General features: G+C 42.2%; 1 protein-coding gene across 1 annotated transcript; it reads right to left on the bottom strand.

Moving 5' to 3' along the window:
• Positions 1–8402: 8402 nt before the first annotated feature.
• Positions 8403–9183, bottom strand: LOC105052902 (auxin-induced protein 15A). Its single transcript, XM_010933884.4, has one exon. It carries the CDS (start codon positions 9062–9064, stop codon positions 8681–8683), a length of 384 nt encoding a protein of 127 aa, XP_010932186.1. The 5' UTR covers positions 9065–9183; the 3' UTR covers positions 8403–8680.
• Positions 9184–16535: the final 7352 nt, after the last annotated feature.

Below are 16535 nucleotides of genomic sequence, written 5' to 3'. Positions count from 1 at the left end.
CCTCCCAGTTCGGGACGAGCTTCCTCCGATCCTGAGGTTGTGAGACAGCAGCTCGTCGAAGCACCAGATCTCCTGCTTTAAAGGCTTTGCTCTTGACCCGGGCGTTGTAATATCGGGTAACTTTCTGTCTGTAGGCTGCCATTCGAACCTGAGCAATCTCCCGCCTTTCTTCCAGCAGGTCGAGGTTGGTTCTGAGACTTTGTGCATTTTGGGGTTCATCGAATGTCACGACTCGTGCCGACGGAAGTTTAAGCTCGATCGGGATGACGGCTTCCGTACCGAAGGCTAAAGCAAAGGGAGTCTCCCCTGTAGGTAACCTCTGGGTGGTTCGATACGTCCATAGCACATGATAAAGCTCGTCCGCCCAAGTTTCCTTTGCTTTTTCAAGCCTTGTCTTAATTCCCTGCAACAGGGTTTTGTTAGTTACCTCAGCTTCGCCGTTCGCCTGAGGGTGGGCCACTGATGTGAAGTTGTGGGAGATATTTAGATCTTTACAGAATTCGATGAATCTTGCTCCCACGAATTACCGTCCGTTATCAGTGATTAGGGTTCTAGACAGACCGAACCTGCACACGATTGACTTTCAAACGAAATCTTGTACTTTTGCTTCTGTAATTTTTGCTAGTGGTTCGGCCTCGACCCATTTGGTGAAGTAGTCGATCGCTACAAGGAGGAACTTCCTTTGCTCAGACGCCATGGGAAAGGGGCCAAGAATATCCATCCCCCATTGTGCAAAAGGCCATGGGGCACTCAAGGGTGTGAGCTCGGTAGCGGGTTGTCTCTGGATGTTGGCGTATCTCTGGCATCGATCACACTTTTTGACATATTCAATCGAATCATGATGCATTGTTGGCCAGTAATACCCTTGGAGGAGTAGTTTGTGGGATAAAGATCTGGCACTCAAATGGTTTCCGCAAGCCCCCTCGTGTACTTCCCATAAAGCGTAGTCAGCTTCTGAGGGCCGGAGACACCTTAAGAGGGGCAAGGAGTATGATCTTTTGTATAATTTGCCCTCATAAAGGATGTACCGGGAGGCTTGATTTCGAAGTTTTCGGGCCTCTTTCGCGTCCTGGGGGAGAACTCCATCTCTAAGAAAGGTTATCAGTGGGTCGACCCAGCTTAGCTCGTGGTCGATCTCCATTACGGGCCGCGGTTCTTCTGTACTCGGATGTTTTAGAACTTCAAAGAGGACGCCTTTGGGCAATTCGGCTGGAGCCGATGTCGCCAGCTTGGAGAGAAGATCGGCTCTGGTATTCTCCGACCTTGAAATCTGCCTGATGTCGAAACTGCTAAAGGTGGGGGTAAACTCCTTTACTTTCTCAAGATATTTGACCATACTGTCCTCCCGTGCTTCATAGCTCCCGTTGACTTGTCCCACCACAAGTTGAGAGTCGCTGTACACCCGGAGTTGACCTATTCCAAGCTCTTTGGCGACCCTTAATCCTGCAATCAGAGCTTTATATTCCGCTCCATTGTTTATTGCGGGGAACTCGAAATGCAGAGCGTACTCCGCGATGACTCCCTCCGGGCTGACCAAGATCAGGCCTGCACCCGCGCCTGCCATGTTAGAAGATCCGTCCACATAGAGGGTCCAAAAGCAATCGGAGGGACTGGCTTCTTCGTTGGGGGAGTTCGGTTGAGTCTTCAGGTCGTCAACTTTGCTTTGCTCAGGTTCGGCCTCCTCTGGGATGGTGCACTCTACTATGAAATCTGCCAATATTTGGGCCTTTATTGCTGGTCTAGGTTTGTAGTTGATGTCGAATTCTGTGAGCTCGATTGCCCATTTTGCCATTCTTCCAGAGGTATCAGCTCGGTGCAAAACCTTGATCGGTTGATTGGTGAGTAGCGTCACCGTGTGCCCTTGAAAGTAAGGTCGGAATCTCCGAGCTGCAATCAACAAGGCGTAGGTCAGTTTTTCTAGTTTAGTATACCTGATCTCGGCGTCCCTCAGCGCGCGGTTAATGTAGTAGACCGGTCGCTGGACTTTCATTTCTTCTTTGACAAGGACAGCTGCGAGGGCTGTGGGAGAGACTGCCAGGTACAAAAATAGTTCCTCCCCAGGTTCGGGCTTCGCCAGCAGTGGGGGTGAGCTAAGGTAGCCTTTTAATTCTTCGAATGCCTGTTGGCATTCAGAGGTCCAACAGAAGTTCTTCGGCTGCTTGAGGGTTTGAAAGAAGGGCAAACATCGTTCGGCCGACCTCGCGATAAAGCGATTAAGAGCCGCAATCCTTCCCGTGAGGCACTGAACCTCCTTGATCGACCTTGGGGCGGTCATCTCTTGGATGGCGCGAATTTTCTCTGGATTGGCCTCAATCCCGCGCCCCGATACCATGAAGCCCAGGAACCTTCCTGAGGTTACCCCAAAAGCACATTTGGTCGGGTTCAACTTCATTCTATACTTTCGAAGAGCGCCAAAGGTTTCTTCGAGGTCGGCGACATGATTTCTGGAAGACCTGCTTTTTACAAGCATATCGTCCACGTAAACCTCCATGTTTCGGTCGATCTGCTCTTTGAAGATTTTGTTCACCAGTCGTTGATAGGTGGCGCCCGCGTTCTTGAGGCCGAACGGCATGACCCTGTAGCAGTAAAGGCCGCGATTAGTGATGAAAGCTGTCTTTTCTTCATCTTCCGATGCCATTCTAATCTGGTTATAGCCGGAGAACACGTCCATAAAAGTTAGGAGCTCATGGCCTGAGGTAGCGTCCACCAGTTGGTCGATTCTGGGAAGGAGGTAGCTGTCCTTTGGACAAGCCTTATTCAACTTTTTGAAGTCGATACACATCCTCCACTTGCCGTTTGCTTTCTTGACCAAAACAACATTGGAGATCCACTCAGGATAATTGACTTCCTTAATAAATCCGGCCTTAAGAAGCTTATCCACTTCCTCGGCTATCGCCTTCTGCCTCTCCGGGGTATGACTCCGGATTTTTTCTTTTGTCGGCCGATGTTTAGGGTCGACCGCCAGATGATGTTCCATGACTTCTGTGTCGATCCCCGGCATGTCCGTCGGGACCCATGCGAAAACGTCCGCATTCCTTCGGAGGAAATCTACGAGACGCGTCCGCACCTCCTCCCCCAGGTTGGAGCCAATTAACACCACATGCTCCGTGTTCCCATCATTCAAAGGGATTGGTATTAGGTCTTCGATGGGACCGCCCCTCTCTTCAGTGAGGTCATCGCGAGCATCCAATCCATCGACCGGACAGAGGTCCGCTTGATCGCTTCTTTGCAAGGCGATGTTGTAGCAATGTCTGGCCAGGGCTTGGTCTCCCCGGACCTCTCCGATCCCCTGGTCGGTGGGGAACTTCAATTTCAAATGGTAGGTTGAAACAACAGCTCTGAGGGCATTGAGGCCGGGTCGGCCAAGGATTGCATTGTAGGCAGATGGCGCCTTTACCACCAGGAAATTCACCAAAGCTCTGGACTGCTTTGGATACTGACCCGCGGTCACAGTTAGAGCTATCATTCCCTCCGTTGGAACGGCGTCACCGGTGAACCCTATCAAGGGGGAGCAAATCGGTCTCAGATGACCGCTAAGAGTGGCCATTCTTGAAAAGACGTTGTAGAACAGGATGTCGGCCGAACTCCCGTTGTCGACGAGAATGCGACGGACGTCGTAATTTGCTATGTTCAAGAAAACTACGACCGCATCGTTATGAGGGAATTGGACTCCCTGGGTGTCCACTTCAGTGAAGGTTATGGGTTCTTCAACTTTTTGTCGCTTGGGGGATGCAGCCGGTACGCTGATTGCCTCCCACCGGGATTCCCCCGAGATGACGTTGACGGAATCCGGCAGAGACCGGTCATCCGGCCACCCCTTATCGGCGACCATAGCCGGAGGTAGTTGTGCAGAGACCTCGTGAGAGGGCATCCGATGAGGGAAGGAGGATTGGGCACCGGAAAAGATGGCCGGAAGCGGATCCGTTGAGCGCTCCTTTAAGAACAAGGGTACTGCGAAGACACAGGCCCCTTCCTCTAGCGCCAATCCTGTTGGTGCAAAAATCTGCTTGTGCCGGAGAAGCTGGAGTCGGGGAAGCCGCGGTCGCCGTCGGGACCTGCAAAGGAAGTCTAAACCGGAGGTGGGGTTGCTCCGACAAGACCCTCCGATGCTCAAGTCAGTTCTCTGCCTCAACAAGAATGGAGTGCTCGAACGGAGAATTTAGCAGAGTTTTGAGATAAGAAATGAGCTTAGAGAATAACGTATCTGGTCTCCCTTTTATAGGCGGAGGAGGCAACGGATTGATGGCGATATTTGTAACCGTCTAGTAGTGGGCCGCCCATGGTCAGGGGAATTTATTGCGAAGGATAGTGGAGTAGACACGTGTCTATTGTTACGGCCTGCTACGTAGAGCCAGTTGCAGGTAGTGGAGCGACGTCCGTTGCCGCTAGTTGTCAGGGAGTAGTGGAGTCGCGCAGCACCTGCCGCAGGGAGTGGAGCAGAATCGTGGCCGTTGACACAGCCTGTCAGAGAGTAATGGGTCTGCCGCAGGGGGTGATGGAGCCGCGCGGAATCCGCTACAGGAAGTGGAACAGGATCATGGTTGTTATTGTGACCTGCCAGGGGGCGCGGATCTGTTGATTGAAGCTTGGCAGCGGTTGGAGTCCGGCCTCTGTAGAGGTCCGGGAGGGGTCCTCCTGGCGGTTGGGGTCGTGGGTGGAGCCTGACTTCCGTGGGAGTCCGGGCGGAACCCTCTCGGAGCTGAACCTGCGGGCGGAGCCCGGCTCCCGTAGGAGTCCGGGCGGAGTCCTCTGCAATCAAAGTTAAAGGTGAAGTCCGGCTCCCGTAGGAGTCCGGACGGAGCTTACCAGCAGTTGACACCGAGAGCGGAGCCCGGCTCCCATAGGAGTCCGGGCGGAGTCCTCTGCAATCAAAGTTAAAGGTGAAGTCCGGCTCCCGTAGGAGTCCGGACGGAGCTTACCAGCAGTTGACACCGAGAGCGGAGCCCGGCTCCCATAGGAGTCCGGGCGGAGTCCTCTGCAATCAAAGTTAAAGGTGAAGTCCGGCTCCCGTAGGAGTCCGGACGGAGCTTACCGGCAGTTGACACCGAGAGCGGAGCCCGGCTCCCATAGGAGTCCGGGCGGAGTCCTCTGCAATCAAAGTTAAAGGTGAAGTCCGGCTCCCGTAGGAGTCCGGACGGAGCTTACCAGCAGTTGACACCGAGAGCGGAGCCCGGCTCCCATAGGAGTCCGGGCGGAGCTGTGCTGTAGTTGATGTCGGAGGCGGAGCTCGGCTCCCGTAGGAGTCCAGGCGGAGCTGTTCTGTAGCTGATGTCAGAGGCGGAGCCCGGCTCCCGTAGGAGTCCGGGCGGAGCTGTTCTGTAGTCGATTCCGCTGAGGGTTCCGGCTGTGGGTATTTTATACCCAACAGTACTGTTGATTGGGTGGCTAGCTATGTTGCTAACTATTTTGAAGTGGATATTTGATCTGATGTATCAATTTTGCTGATGTCCTTTCATGATATCCTTTTTTTTGATTTCTTAGACTGTATTTATACTCATTTTATATGAATATTCCATTGTATCAGAAAAAAATATTTGTGAATAAGAGAGAGAGAAGCAGCGTGCCAAGATAGACGCATAGTGTTAACGTTTACCAAATATAAATAGACTTTTCCAATCTCTTAATACATCGAGAGATAAAATATAAAATTATAAAAATATTTCTTCAATTTTAATTTAATTAAATTTATATCTTCTCAATTTTATGAAACATCAAACTAGATCTTCAAATTTTTGAAGTGTTCCAACAAAGTCTTTCTATTCACTTGCCAACAAACAATGTTAACTTATTTTTTAATGAACAAAAATATCCCTTATTCATATAGGAGAGATCGTTAGTGAGGAAGGATTGGAGGTATATAGAGCCATAAACACATAAGCTATCAATGTCAAAACCTTCGCTCTTATACTACGTAGAACGACAGACCATATGGAGTAGATTGACTATGTCAGCCCAAGATCCAACAGACATTAAAAAAAAATATTTATAGAGAATTACAAGAAAAATAATTATAGAAGAAAAGAATTGGGAGAGAAAAATAAATTTATTCAAAAAAGAATAAAAATTAAAATCTCACAAAAAAATCTCACAAAAGAGTCTCCATATGCATAAATAATTTTTCCTCTCTTTCTTGCCGCCATAATCTTTCACGTCGTTTTTCACATACCAAGAAGATAAGATACCCAAGGTTCTTTTAAATAAAGTACCATATGGATGGGAGTTTGATTTGTACTTGACTTAAAAACCAAAATTATGTTAGAATATAAATTCTAACAACCTTTTGGAAGAAAATAACTAAAGAGAATCACACTAGAAGTATAATCCTAAAGCCATTAAAATAGATGATCAACTAAAATTGGAATTCTAATTGGATTGGGAGTTGATAATGAATCTCAATAAGATGGAGGGAGCTGCCATAGAGGATGAGGGCATAGTTGCGAAGGTCAACGTGGAGGAAGAGGGCAGCGTCGAAGGCCTTAAGGATGGGATTAGAGGAGGAGGAGGAGAACAAAGATGAGAAGAACATGGTGAGAAGGAAGGAGAGAAGGGGCTGCCAACAAAAAAGATACAGAGATGGAGGGAGCCGTTGTAGAGGAGAGGGCTCGTGGATGGGCTTAGAGGAGGACGGCAATGAGGAGGTAAGGTGGAAGGGGAGGAGGGGGAAGGAGGAGAAAAAAGGAGAAATATTGGTGATGGAGGATGAGGGGAGCAATCGAGAGGAGAGAGGAGGTGGGGATAATGGTAGTTTGGTCATCTTATAAAATGATAATATTATGTGATGATTATATAATATCATTTATTGACGGATATAAAGGATAGGATTACTTTGAAATATTTTAAAAATTTGAAGAATTAGTTTGATACTTTTTAAAGTCGATAGGATATAAGTAAAATTAGATTAAAGTGGAGGAGGTCTTTCTACAATTTATCTTATCCAAATTGTTAAAAGTTTAAATAAAATAATTTGGTTAGTAAGTAAAGATTCAAGAACTTGTTAAATATTTTGAATGGTTGTACACACGTAAACAAGTACTATATAATAAAACTAATTTACAAGCTATAAGTATCTTTAGATTGCTCTTAGATACACTATGAATTACTAATTTTTATTAATTTATTTGTCAAGCAAATTTCAAAAATATTCAGTCAAAAGGATATTGAGAATAATTTAATAATTTCTAATGATTTAAAAAATTCTATTTATGATGCGCAGAGGTAGAAGGAAAAATGCTTGCAGCACTCGTCAAAAAATTTTCCCGAACCCAATAATATTGCATGCGTAGTGACATATTTGACCATCATTATGTATGGCATCAAATCATCTAGAATCGGACCAATTTTCTCATGCCATGTGGTGAGAGAACTTTTAATATGCACGACGAAGGCATTTTCTAGCAATAATCAAACTATGACCATTATACTCTAAGCCATGTAATGGCAATTATCTAAATGAATATGATCTAGACAAGCCAAAAGGCCTTAGTCCGGCTTGAATGGAAAAAAAAAAATTGCTTTTGACTAGCATAATGGAGAGTGCAGGTGCATGTGGCAATGACAAGACCATGATAGAGGCATCATTAGCCATGGTGGATTGACCAAATGGCCAAACAATCGTGTCATTGAACTCAATTCATAGTAGCTATGTTCATATTTAATTATCTTAATTCAAACACTCCATACGTAATGTTAGATGGGTCAAGATTTTATTTTATCATATCCTTTTATAGCGCTCCTCTCTGTCTAATAAAACATGTATTAAAATGCAAGATGAATGTGACGTAGAGCTTCTTTTCTTTTAATGGAAGAGTGAGTTCTCAAATGATTTGAGATTGCCTTTTTAAATCTCAGTCGACAATGAGGCACATGATGCTGGAGGAATGTTCACATTATGTGCATTAAAAACTGAAAAAATTTAACTTCAATGTCAAAGTTCTGTGTGTGTTAAACTCATGTATAGAATTCCTTTCTTCACTGTGATGCATATGATATTCTTCTATTTTTATCTAAGATGATTACACTTTTAAACGACTCCTTTGCTGCGGTGCATGCGTTTCTCCTTGCTTTCTATCCAAACAAGAGAAATGGTAAAGGTAATATTAGCAATTGAGTCACAACAAATGGAATCACATCTGTAATTTAGAGTCGGATCTACCTCTTTTTTTGATGAAAAGTTGAATCTACCTCTTGGCAAGTAAGAGTCCGGACCCTGTCTAAAAATGGGTTGAATTCCATAAATTGATTAGACTCAGAAAAATAGGTGCTAGGGCCTAGGAGTGTAGACTGAGATTTCTAAAGAAAAATCCGACCTCTAGATTTCCATTGTTGATGGCATCCTGTAGACCACAACTGGCTCGGAAAAACCAAACTATAACAGAATTAGAGGTGAGAGAAGAGTTCACGAATTTAGAGCAACAGAACTGGTTGAGAAAACCAGATGGACTTCAGAGAATTTTCAAAATTTTTTTACAAAATTCTTTTCCATATCTCTTCCAATCTAGGAGGATAACTGATCTGAAATTAAAGTTACAACCTTAAATCCCATCAAGGAAGGGTTGAAGAAGAATAACAAGTATCTTTCTATACAAAAAATAACAAACAAAGACCCTTTATGGCCTTTGGAAATCCAGTTCTCATTTCCTATTTTCCTCATCGTTCAATGCCGGAAAAAATGAGGATGGAACTAGCAAGAACAGTGGTGATGGTGTTGGTGAGGCTCTTCATGCTGCCCACTGGCTTCAGCTGATGCATAGAACCTCTCCATGAGATCCTGAAGCTCCATATAGTGAACAGAGGGATTGCTGCTTCTAAGAAGATTGAGGAGGTGGAGGAAGAGGTCGGTCTCGCATGCGATGCGGAGCGCTCCCTCATACGAATACCCGAACTCCGGCACCGACAACCTGAGCAGGTCTTCAAACAGTGGATGGTTGAGGTAATTCGCGTCCAGCTCGAACCTCTGCGCCTTCTCGTCGGTTCCAACGCACACCCAGATGTGTCCTTCCGGGAGCTCCGTCGTCGGAAAGCTCTTGGCACCGCAGAACAAAAGCTTCTTCACCAGCCCTGTCATGCTGAATGCCTTCTCTCTCTCCAGGTTCTCAGGTGATCACCTGATCTTTAACACTTATCTATATCCCTCTAGCTTGCTCCTTGCTTTGGAGTTGTGGGAGGGAGGGGGTGGGGGGTAGTTTATATAGGCCGATGGGTTGCTGCTGATTTAAATTATAAGTGTGGAGAGGATAAAGAAAGCCAGCAGTCTAATATGGTTATCGGATAGTGGGAGGAAGGTGCGGAGGAAGGGGGGGGGGGGCTACCCTCGACGCAAGTATCCGGGGCCAAGGAGAGGTAGCTTCCTGATCGCACCACTTGTACTGCTGGGGCCACATGCTTTGTTTTCTACTGTTAGGGGTCTCCGTTTTACTGTCAACTTGAAGACCAGGAGCCGGTGACCAGTCATAGCCGTTGCGTTTGAACTTTCTTCGTTGACGCATGATTTCGCCACCTTAACCCATTTTGATTGAAGAGGTGTTTCCTCGCCAGCCTCTGAAGACCACAGAAGGAAACACTTGGCATTAGCCCTCAAATTTTACTGCTAAAGTATTATCGTTCTTCTTTTTGAACAGGGATCAACGATGGGTTTCCAATCAAATTCAAGAACTTGTTAGATTTGTTTCCCAAATTTCTTGTAGGGACCAAGGAATTTTTGTTTCCCAACGTATGTGGCAAATAAATGGAACGGAAAAGAAGCTGAAGAGAACAAAAGAGAGATCATTCATTATATAGGAAGTCCTGTTTGCTTTAATTAGGAGGTTAACTGGATCAGGACTCCTAGGTCATTTGCTTTGGGAAAGGAGAGTAGGTCTTCAGATTCTGGCTAGAAAGAATATGCTTTTTGCGAGGAAAGCAGATCTCTTCTACAACACAAGTTGGCTACGTATATGTCAGGGTTTGATAAGATAAAACAGTCCTGATAAAATCTTCTTCCACGTAAATCAAAATATGTCTAAAAAATTTGACTAAGGCTTTGGGTTGCACAGCCATTAAAATGTGACATTATATACTTTGATTGCAGAAATTTCCAACAACTAAGGGAAATATTGGCACATGTTTGCATGGGATTTCTCCATAGTGTGTCAGATATTTCACAAACCTTTTTATGAAGTCATACTTTTGAAAAAAAAAAAATCTTTATTTAATTACACTTAAATGTGGCCCACCTAAATCTAGGATAAGTGTGGCTGCAAGGTGATCATTTGCTTTTTAGGTGGAACTGTAACATACCATTTGGTCCCAATAAAGCTCTGGAGAAAGGCCTAAAAGGTAAAATATAGATAGTGTTGAGGTCTACTTGCCCAATTGTACCGACCCCATCTCTTCCACCCAGCGTGAGGTATTGTCCGCTCTGGAATGGGACCCGGACCTTTGACCCGGTCAGCAACCCGCCCCGCACGGTTTTGCCCCACAAAAGGGACCTCACGTGGGAGAGGGAGAGTGGTAGTACTTAAGCAGTAGAGTCCCTTGATTATATCCGGTATAGGACTTTCGGGCTCAATGCCCCCGATGCCCATCCCACAACAGAGCCCCCCAGCCAGGGAGTCTACTGCTGCAGGTAGGGGACGGGTTTCCACAGACGGTGCCAATTGTTGAGGTCTACTTGCCCAGTCGTACCGACCCCATCTTCTCCACCCAGCGTGAGGTATTGTCCGCTCTGGAATGGGGCCTGGGCCTTTGACCCGGTCAGCACCTCGCCCTTTACGGTTTTGCCCCGCAAAAGACGCCTCACGTGGGAGAGAAGGAGTGGTAGTACTTAAGCAGTAGAGTCCCTTGATTATATCCGATATGAAACTTTCGGGCTCAATACCCCCGATGTCCATCCTACATCAGATAATCATGGATTTCCACCAAGGAGGGCATATAGAAGGAAGATACCCTGCACTTTATCCAGAGGTGACCTTCTTTTCTAATGGCATAATAACCTTGACGATCTTATACTCTCATGTATTCGTAGCTATATTAAAATCATCATCCAAAGGTGAAATAGTGGAGTGTGGCAGCACACGCATGTGACCCAGCAGAACCGGACTGGTACCTTTCAAGGTTGCAATGTGAAATGTATCGCCACAACTACTTGTAGTGCGCTAACGGCCCAATCACTGCTATTCGTATTTAAATCCCAAACCACCAGCTCATACCGCGTCCTAGAATAGGGGATCCCGCTTCTCTGAAGGACCAAGATTGAAAATTATTTCATCGCCTCTCTCCTGGGAAGAGGCAAAATATAATCAACTTGGATTCAGGATGGATATTTTCTCGCAAACTAAGCTGCAGTCTTGAGTCCTACTCCGAGAGCAAAAACATGGACCAGCGAGTCTCTTAGGTTGCTTTTGGTTAGTTATTAAAAAAATATATTTTTTTATTTTTTGATTTTTAAAAAATAAAAATTTAAAAATAATATTTGGTAACATCATGAAAAATAAAAATAAAAAAAATTAAAATAATTATTTTATATATAAAATAAAAAAAATTATTTTTTTATTTTTTTTATTTCTGCATATTTTAAACGTCAAATCAAAAAGTAAAGAACCCAAACTCTTCTCCCTCGTCGAGCTCTTCACCTCCCCACTCCTTTCTCCCTCCCTTTCTAAATCCTTCTCCCTCATCGAAGCTTTTACTCAATAGTAAAAATTAAAAAAAATAAAAAATATTTTTTAAAAATTAAAAATTAAAAATCAAAAAGTATAACCAAACGCATCCTTAAAGATTCGGACCACAAACAAGAAACTTGTGTGTGAACAAACTGAATTATGTCTGGTTGGTACCCATCTCTTCTTCCACGGAGAGGCACCGTGTACCAGGACTAATCTTGAATGGTAGCAAATGACATGTGATTAATAATCTTACTCTGGTATCTATCGCTAATAGGCTTGTAGGTTGAAATCAATATTATAATTAACCTATTATTTTACTATCAAAAAAAAATTATTTTAATTTATAGTAAAAATATTAATTGATATTTTTTATTTGATTTTGAGAAATATGGTGCAATATTGTTATTAGGATTCAAATCCTGCTCCACGTAGGATGCTTTGCCAACCAGATAATTCAAACTTGGTTGCTTTGTTATTGAAACCTTTAATTTGTTCTCCTCTTATTCTAAAACAAAGATAAAAAGAAGGAAAAACATATACGCCGAATAGCCATATCTAGCTAACACAATTGAAAATAATAGAAAATAGCAAAAGTAAAATGGTGTTATGCAATTGTTTTTTACATTTGAATTATTATTATTATTATTATTATTATTATTATTATTATTATTATTATTTTGTTGACATAGATATGTTAATGTCTAAAATCTTAATATTAGGAAATTCTGAAATTAAATATATTCAACAATGGTCATTATTTATTCCAGTTCCGAATGGTTATTATCAAGTTGTTATATGCTATAGAACTCAAGAATTAAGCAACTCTGAAATCATCATAATAGGCATTACAAAATTATGACAGACAGAGCTCACTCGAAGCCATGTAATTAATGGACCACTGCAATATGAATAGAACGAAACATGAGGAAGCAGGAAAGGAAAGTCCCCACCGACCGGTCCAACAAGTTGCTACGACATCAGACATCCATTCCAAAGACATAATAATTGAGTGTTTGCGAGGAAATAAGTAAGAGAGAAGCAATGCAGTTGCGGCCATCGCATGCAACGAGGGAGAGATACCCATGGCCATGTGCACGCTTTTTTGTCTCCCCTGGCTTCGGTGCACGTGTCCTCGCCTAGGCAGCACGGTACCATTTGTTCTGGGTTGGTCCCATGGATATTGTTGAAATAAGGTTTAAAAAAATTCTGAGATGACCCAAAAAATTTAATAAAATTTTTTAAAAAATATTAAATAAAAATATTAAATAATTTATAAAAAAAATTAAAAAATAAATAAAAATCAAATCCAAAGAAACGTTGGATACTATCATAATACGTCTTCTCATCTCTCATACTGAAAAATTCGAAAAAATTATTCAAGATATTACTGGATTCTTCCATCTGCAAAGATGATTGTGAAGGAGATTGATGAAGATCCTTTCAGCATCTAAAAAATAATCATAAAAAAAAAAAATTAGAAGAAAAAAAATCAAAAGAAAGAGAGGGAAAAATTTGAATGAGGTGTGTAAAATTAGATCTCAAGATGATGTTTTTATAGCTATCCAATACGATAGTTTATAACCATTTAAATTTTTATTAATCTATTAAAGAGTCCAATGATCAAAAAATAAATTAAGATTAAATATATATGACCGTTTAGAATTTTGCTGACCTATTAAGATATGTGATCAGGAGTCGAATGATCAGAAATTAAAATCATGATAATGAAGAGATTAAAATATTTAAATAATAAAATTAAAAAATAAAATTAAAATATTTAAAAAATTTTTAAAAAAATTATATTTTTCTTAGATACTCTCCAGCTGACACATCCAACAGGTTTCATGCACCTATTTGCAGACGATGCCTGTTTGATGCTAAGGCTCTGACAACCGAGTCTCCGTGGAATAATGGCATTAGCCATGCAAGCGGGGAAAGAGAGAATTCATAAGCTGGCCTTGGGGACGAAGGAAGGAGGGAAGTGAAGCCAGCTAAGGGAGAACCGCGTTGGCTTCACGGTTCGTTAATTGATGGAATGATGGGTCGGGAGTTAGAGGAAATATGATCCTAGGTAATGTAGATTGGATGGAACATGGCGCATTAAAAGGGGGAAGCCGTTCGCAGCTGCCGGAGATCATGTGGCCGATGACGCGGAAGGGGGTTGCTTCGGTTTGGTCATTGGTGCGGTGTGACGCATGGGAAAGAAGTTTTGCTGGAAAAGAACAAAATAACGAGTCAATTGAAAGATTTCTTGGTCACAACATGTTACGTCGTATCATATGGTCTTGTCCTCTGACCGTCAATGGAAATGTGGGGAAAAAAAACAGGAAGAAGGCGTGGTGGTACACTGCAGATCCAGAGATAGCAACGGATCATATCCGTTTCATAATTTAAAATTTTATATTTATATCAGTTCCATACTCATTTCATATTAAATTGGGTCAAATAAAAATACAGTTTGGACCGTGCTGGCTAGACAAGAGAGATCAAATTAGATTGAATCAAATTAGATAAAAAATTTATTATATAATATTATAAAATAATTATAATTTTAAAAAAAAATTGATCAATATTACCTTGGAACGGATTCGTGATGCAGCGCATCATTATCTGAACTAAATCTAAATCCATTTTTAGATAATTTTTTTAGAATTCATATTCATCTGCATTTTAACTAGATCGAATAAAATGCATGTCATTCGAATTGAATCGGATTGAGCACCCAATGAGTCCGCTAAAATTACCATCCTCATATAGATTTGGAATAAAAGGTGTAATAGTATTATATATACATACATAAATACATGCATAAATACAAACATATATATCTATATACATGTTTACATGCGGCACATGTGTATGTGTATGTGTGCACACACACATTAAACTGAAGATAGGGCAATTATATCTTTCTTTTCAGTTTTTTTTTTAATAATATCATTGTCGGTGGTTCTATCCTAATACACATGAGATGAGGATCCACTTCAATCATATGGCATCAAGTAAGATTTCCATATATAGGGATTCCATTTTGATTGAAGGAGCCACGAGTTTCATGGGACCTTGAAGCAAAATCATGTTGGTGTCTTGCATCAACTTTGACCAATAAATTTATCCATCAACTTTTAGATGATATTTGGCAAGTTAACCAATTAATTTTCTAGCATCCATCCTTTAACCAGCATCCAAGCACACAGTGAGTCGACCTAAGAGGTCTTTTGTTTGCCCCAAAATGCCTAAATAAAGAGAGATGTGATTTAGTTTGAGTTCTCTGAATTCATCATTCCAGGCGGGTGGGATGTTGTTCAAAATAAGCCAAATCTTTGATGAGGACTTTGTTCCAAAATCCAAGGATCATCTCCATCCCTATGTGTCCTCACATGGATAACCAGTTGTGTTGATGTAGCTCATGAAAAACGGAAGTGGTTCTTAGAGATATCAACTTGGATGCTCTTCCTCATTTTGAAACTACATATTATTGCTTTTTCTTAAATGCTATAGGGTGGCATCGGCAAGGCAAACGTTTGCTGCCCAACATCCTTGGGTATCTTCAACCACTTATTAAGCTATGGTAGTGGACTTCTTCAAACAGCCTTCTCTGAATGATGATAGCAGAAGGCAATCTATTCTTGCTTATTTTCTATGCAGCTCTGGAATAGCAGGAATTGTAAACTATTTAGCCATGAAGTCATGCGACCAGCACGTTCCTTGCTAATATGGCTTCTGACCTCTCAGAGACAGTGCACTGGATGCATGGTTTTCCTTCTGTTGTTCTAGTTGGTGCACTACTCACTGGAGCGTCTGATCTAACACCACTATGATTAAGTCTTCCTGAACTCACTCTGCTAGCCAAATCTTGAGTCCCAGTTGCATGCATTTAGTTGGTGTTTGCCATGTCTCCAACATTAAGAATTTCAGGATACAAAATTGTAAACTTAGATGATTCTTTTCATTAAATTTATCTTGTGATTCTTGTCATCTACTTGGCAGCTCCATGTTTGTTTGATTTGCCCAATGTTATGGAGATTTTTGGCCCCTCATGCCCTTCCCTACTTAATCCAGATGAAATTACTATAATATTGTAGTAAAATAGATCCACCCACTTTTTCTCAAGTTTATATTTCTTACTCTTGCTAACCCAGATTAAAAAAAAAAAGGTCAACGAATCAAGCAAGCCCTTACACTGTGTTTGCGTCATAAATAAGAGTGGACTTAAGCCTCAAATGAGGCTTCTAAGCGTCATTCCTGCCAAATTTTGCACCAATCCTGCTTATTCATGAATTATAGGAGCAGAATAATATTATACTTGAAATAAGACCACCTATTCCTGTCCCATTTCTTATTAATGAATACAAATACCATTGACCCTGCAGCTATTCCAGTATAGAGATAAAAAGCTTTACTCAAATAAAAACAGGAATAACCATTCCTTTGCCATTCTGCACAAGAATAACAACTCAAACTTCTGATATGTATAGATGAATTGTGCTTCTACTGCTGAGAAATCAAATGCAGCCTCTTAGATTATACCATCAACCACCTATAATTCCATTACAGTTAACCATATTCTGATGATGAGACCACCCTATGGTGACAAGTTATCTCGCAAGAGTCATTTGACAGGAGAAAAAACCTTTTAACAAGTCCTCGAGGGACCGTAAACTTGATACAAAAAATGAGAAAGTACTCACCGCTTGAAAATAGCACCTGCCAGCACTTTGCAGTCATACGGCAATATTCCAGACCGGTGCTTGATCCATGCTCGCCACAGGTCACACATATCAAAGATCAGATATTCAAAACATGGTAGTATAAAGCTCAGGCTTCCATGGGAGGCAACCATGCAGTACCAGGGAAAATCTCAAAATAACACATTTTGAAACAAAAACCAGA

The sequence above is a fragment of the Elaeis guineensis genome, chromosome 10, assembly GCF_000442705.2.
Source record: "Elaeis guineensis isolate ETL-2024a chromosome 10, EG11, whole genome shotgun sequence".
Classification (NCBI taxonomy): domain Eukaryota; kingdom Viridiplantae; phylum Streptophyta; class Magnoliopsida; order Arecales; family Arecaceae; genus Elaeis; species Elaeis guineensis.
Note: the sequence above shows the minus strand (reverse complement) of the source record. Positions and strands in the feature narration are given on the sequence as shown.

What these genes read in the sequence shown, in the direction of transcription:
- LOC105052902 (XM_010933884.4), bottom strand. Translation starts at nt 9,064, where the DNA reads ATGACAGGGCTGGTGAAGAAGCTTTTGTTCTGCGGTGCCAAGAGCTTT.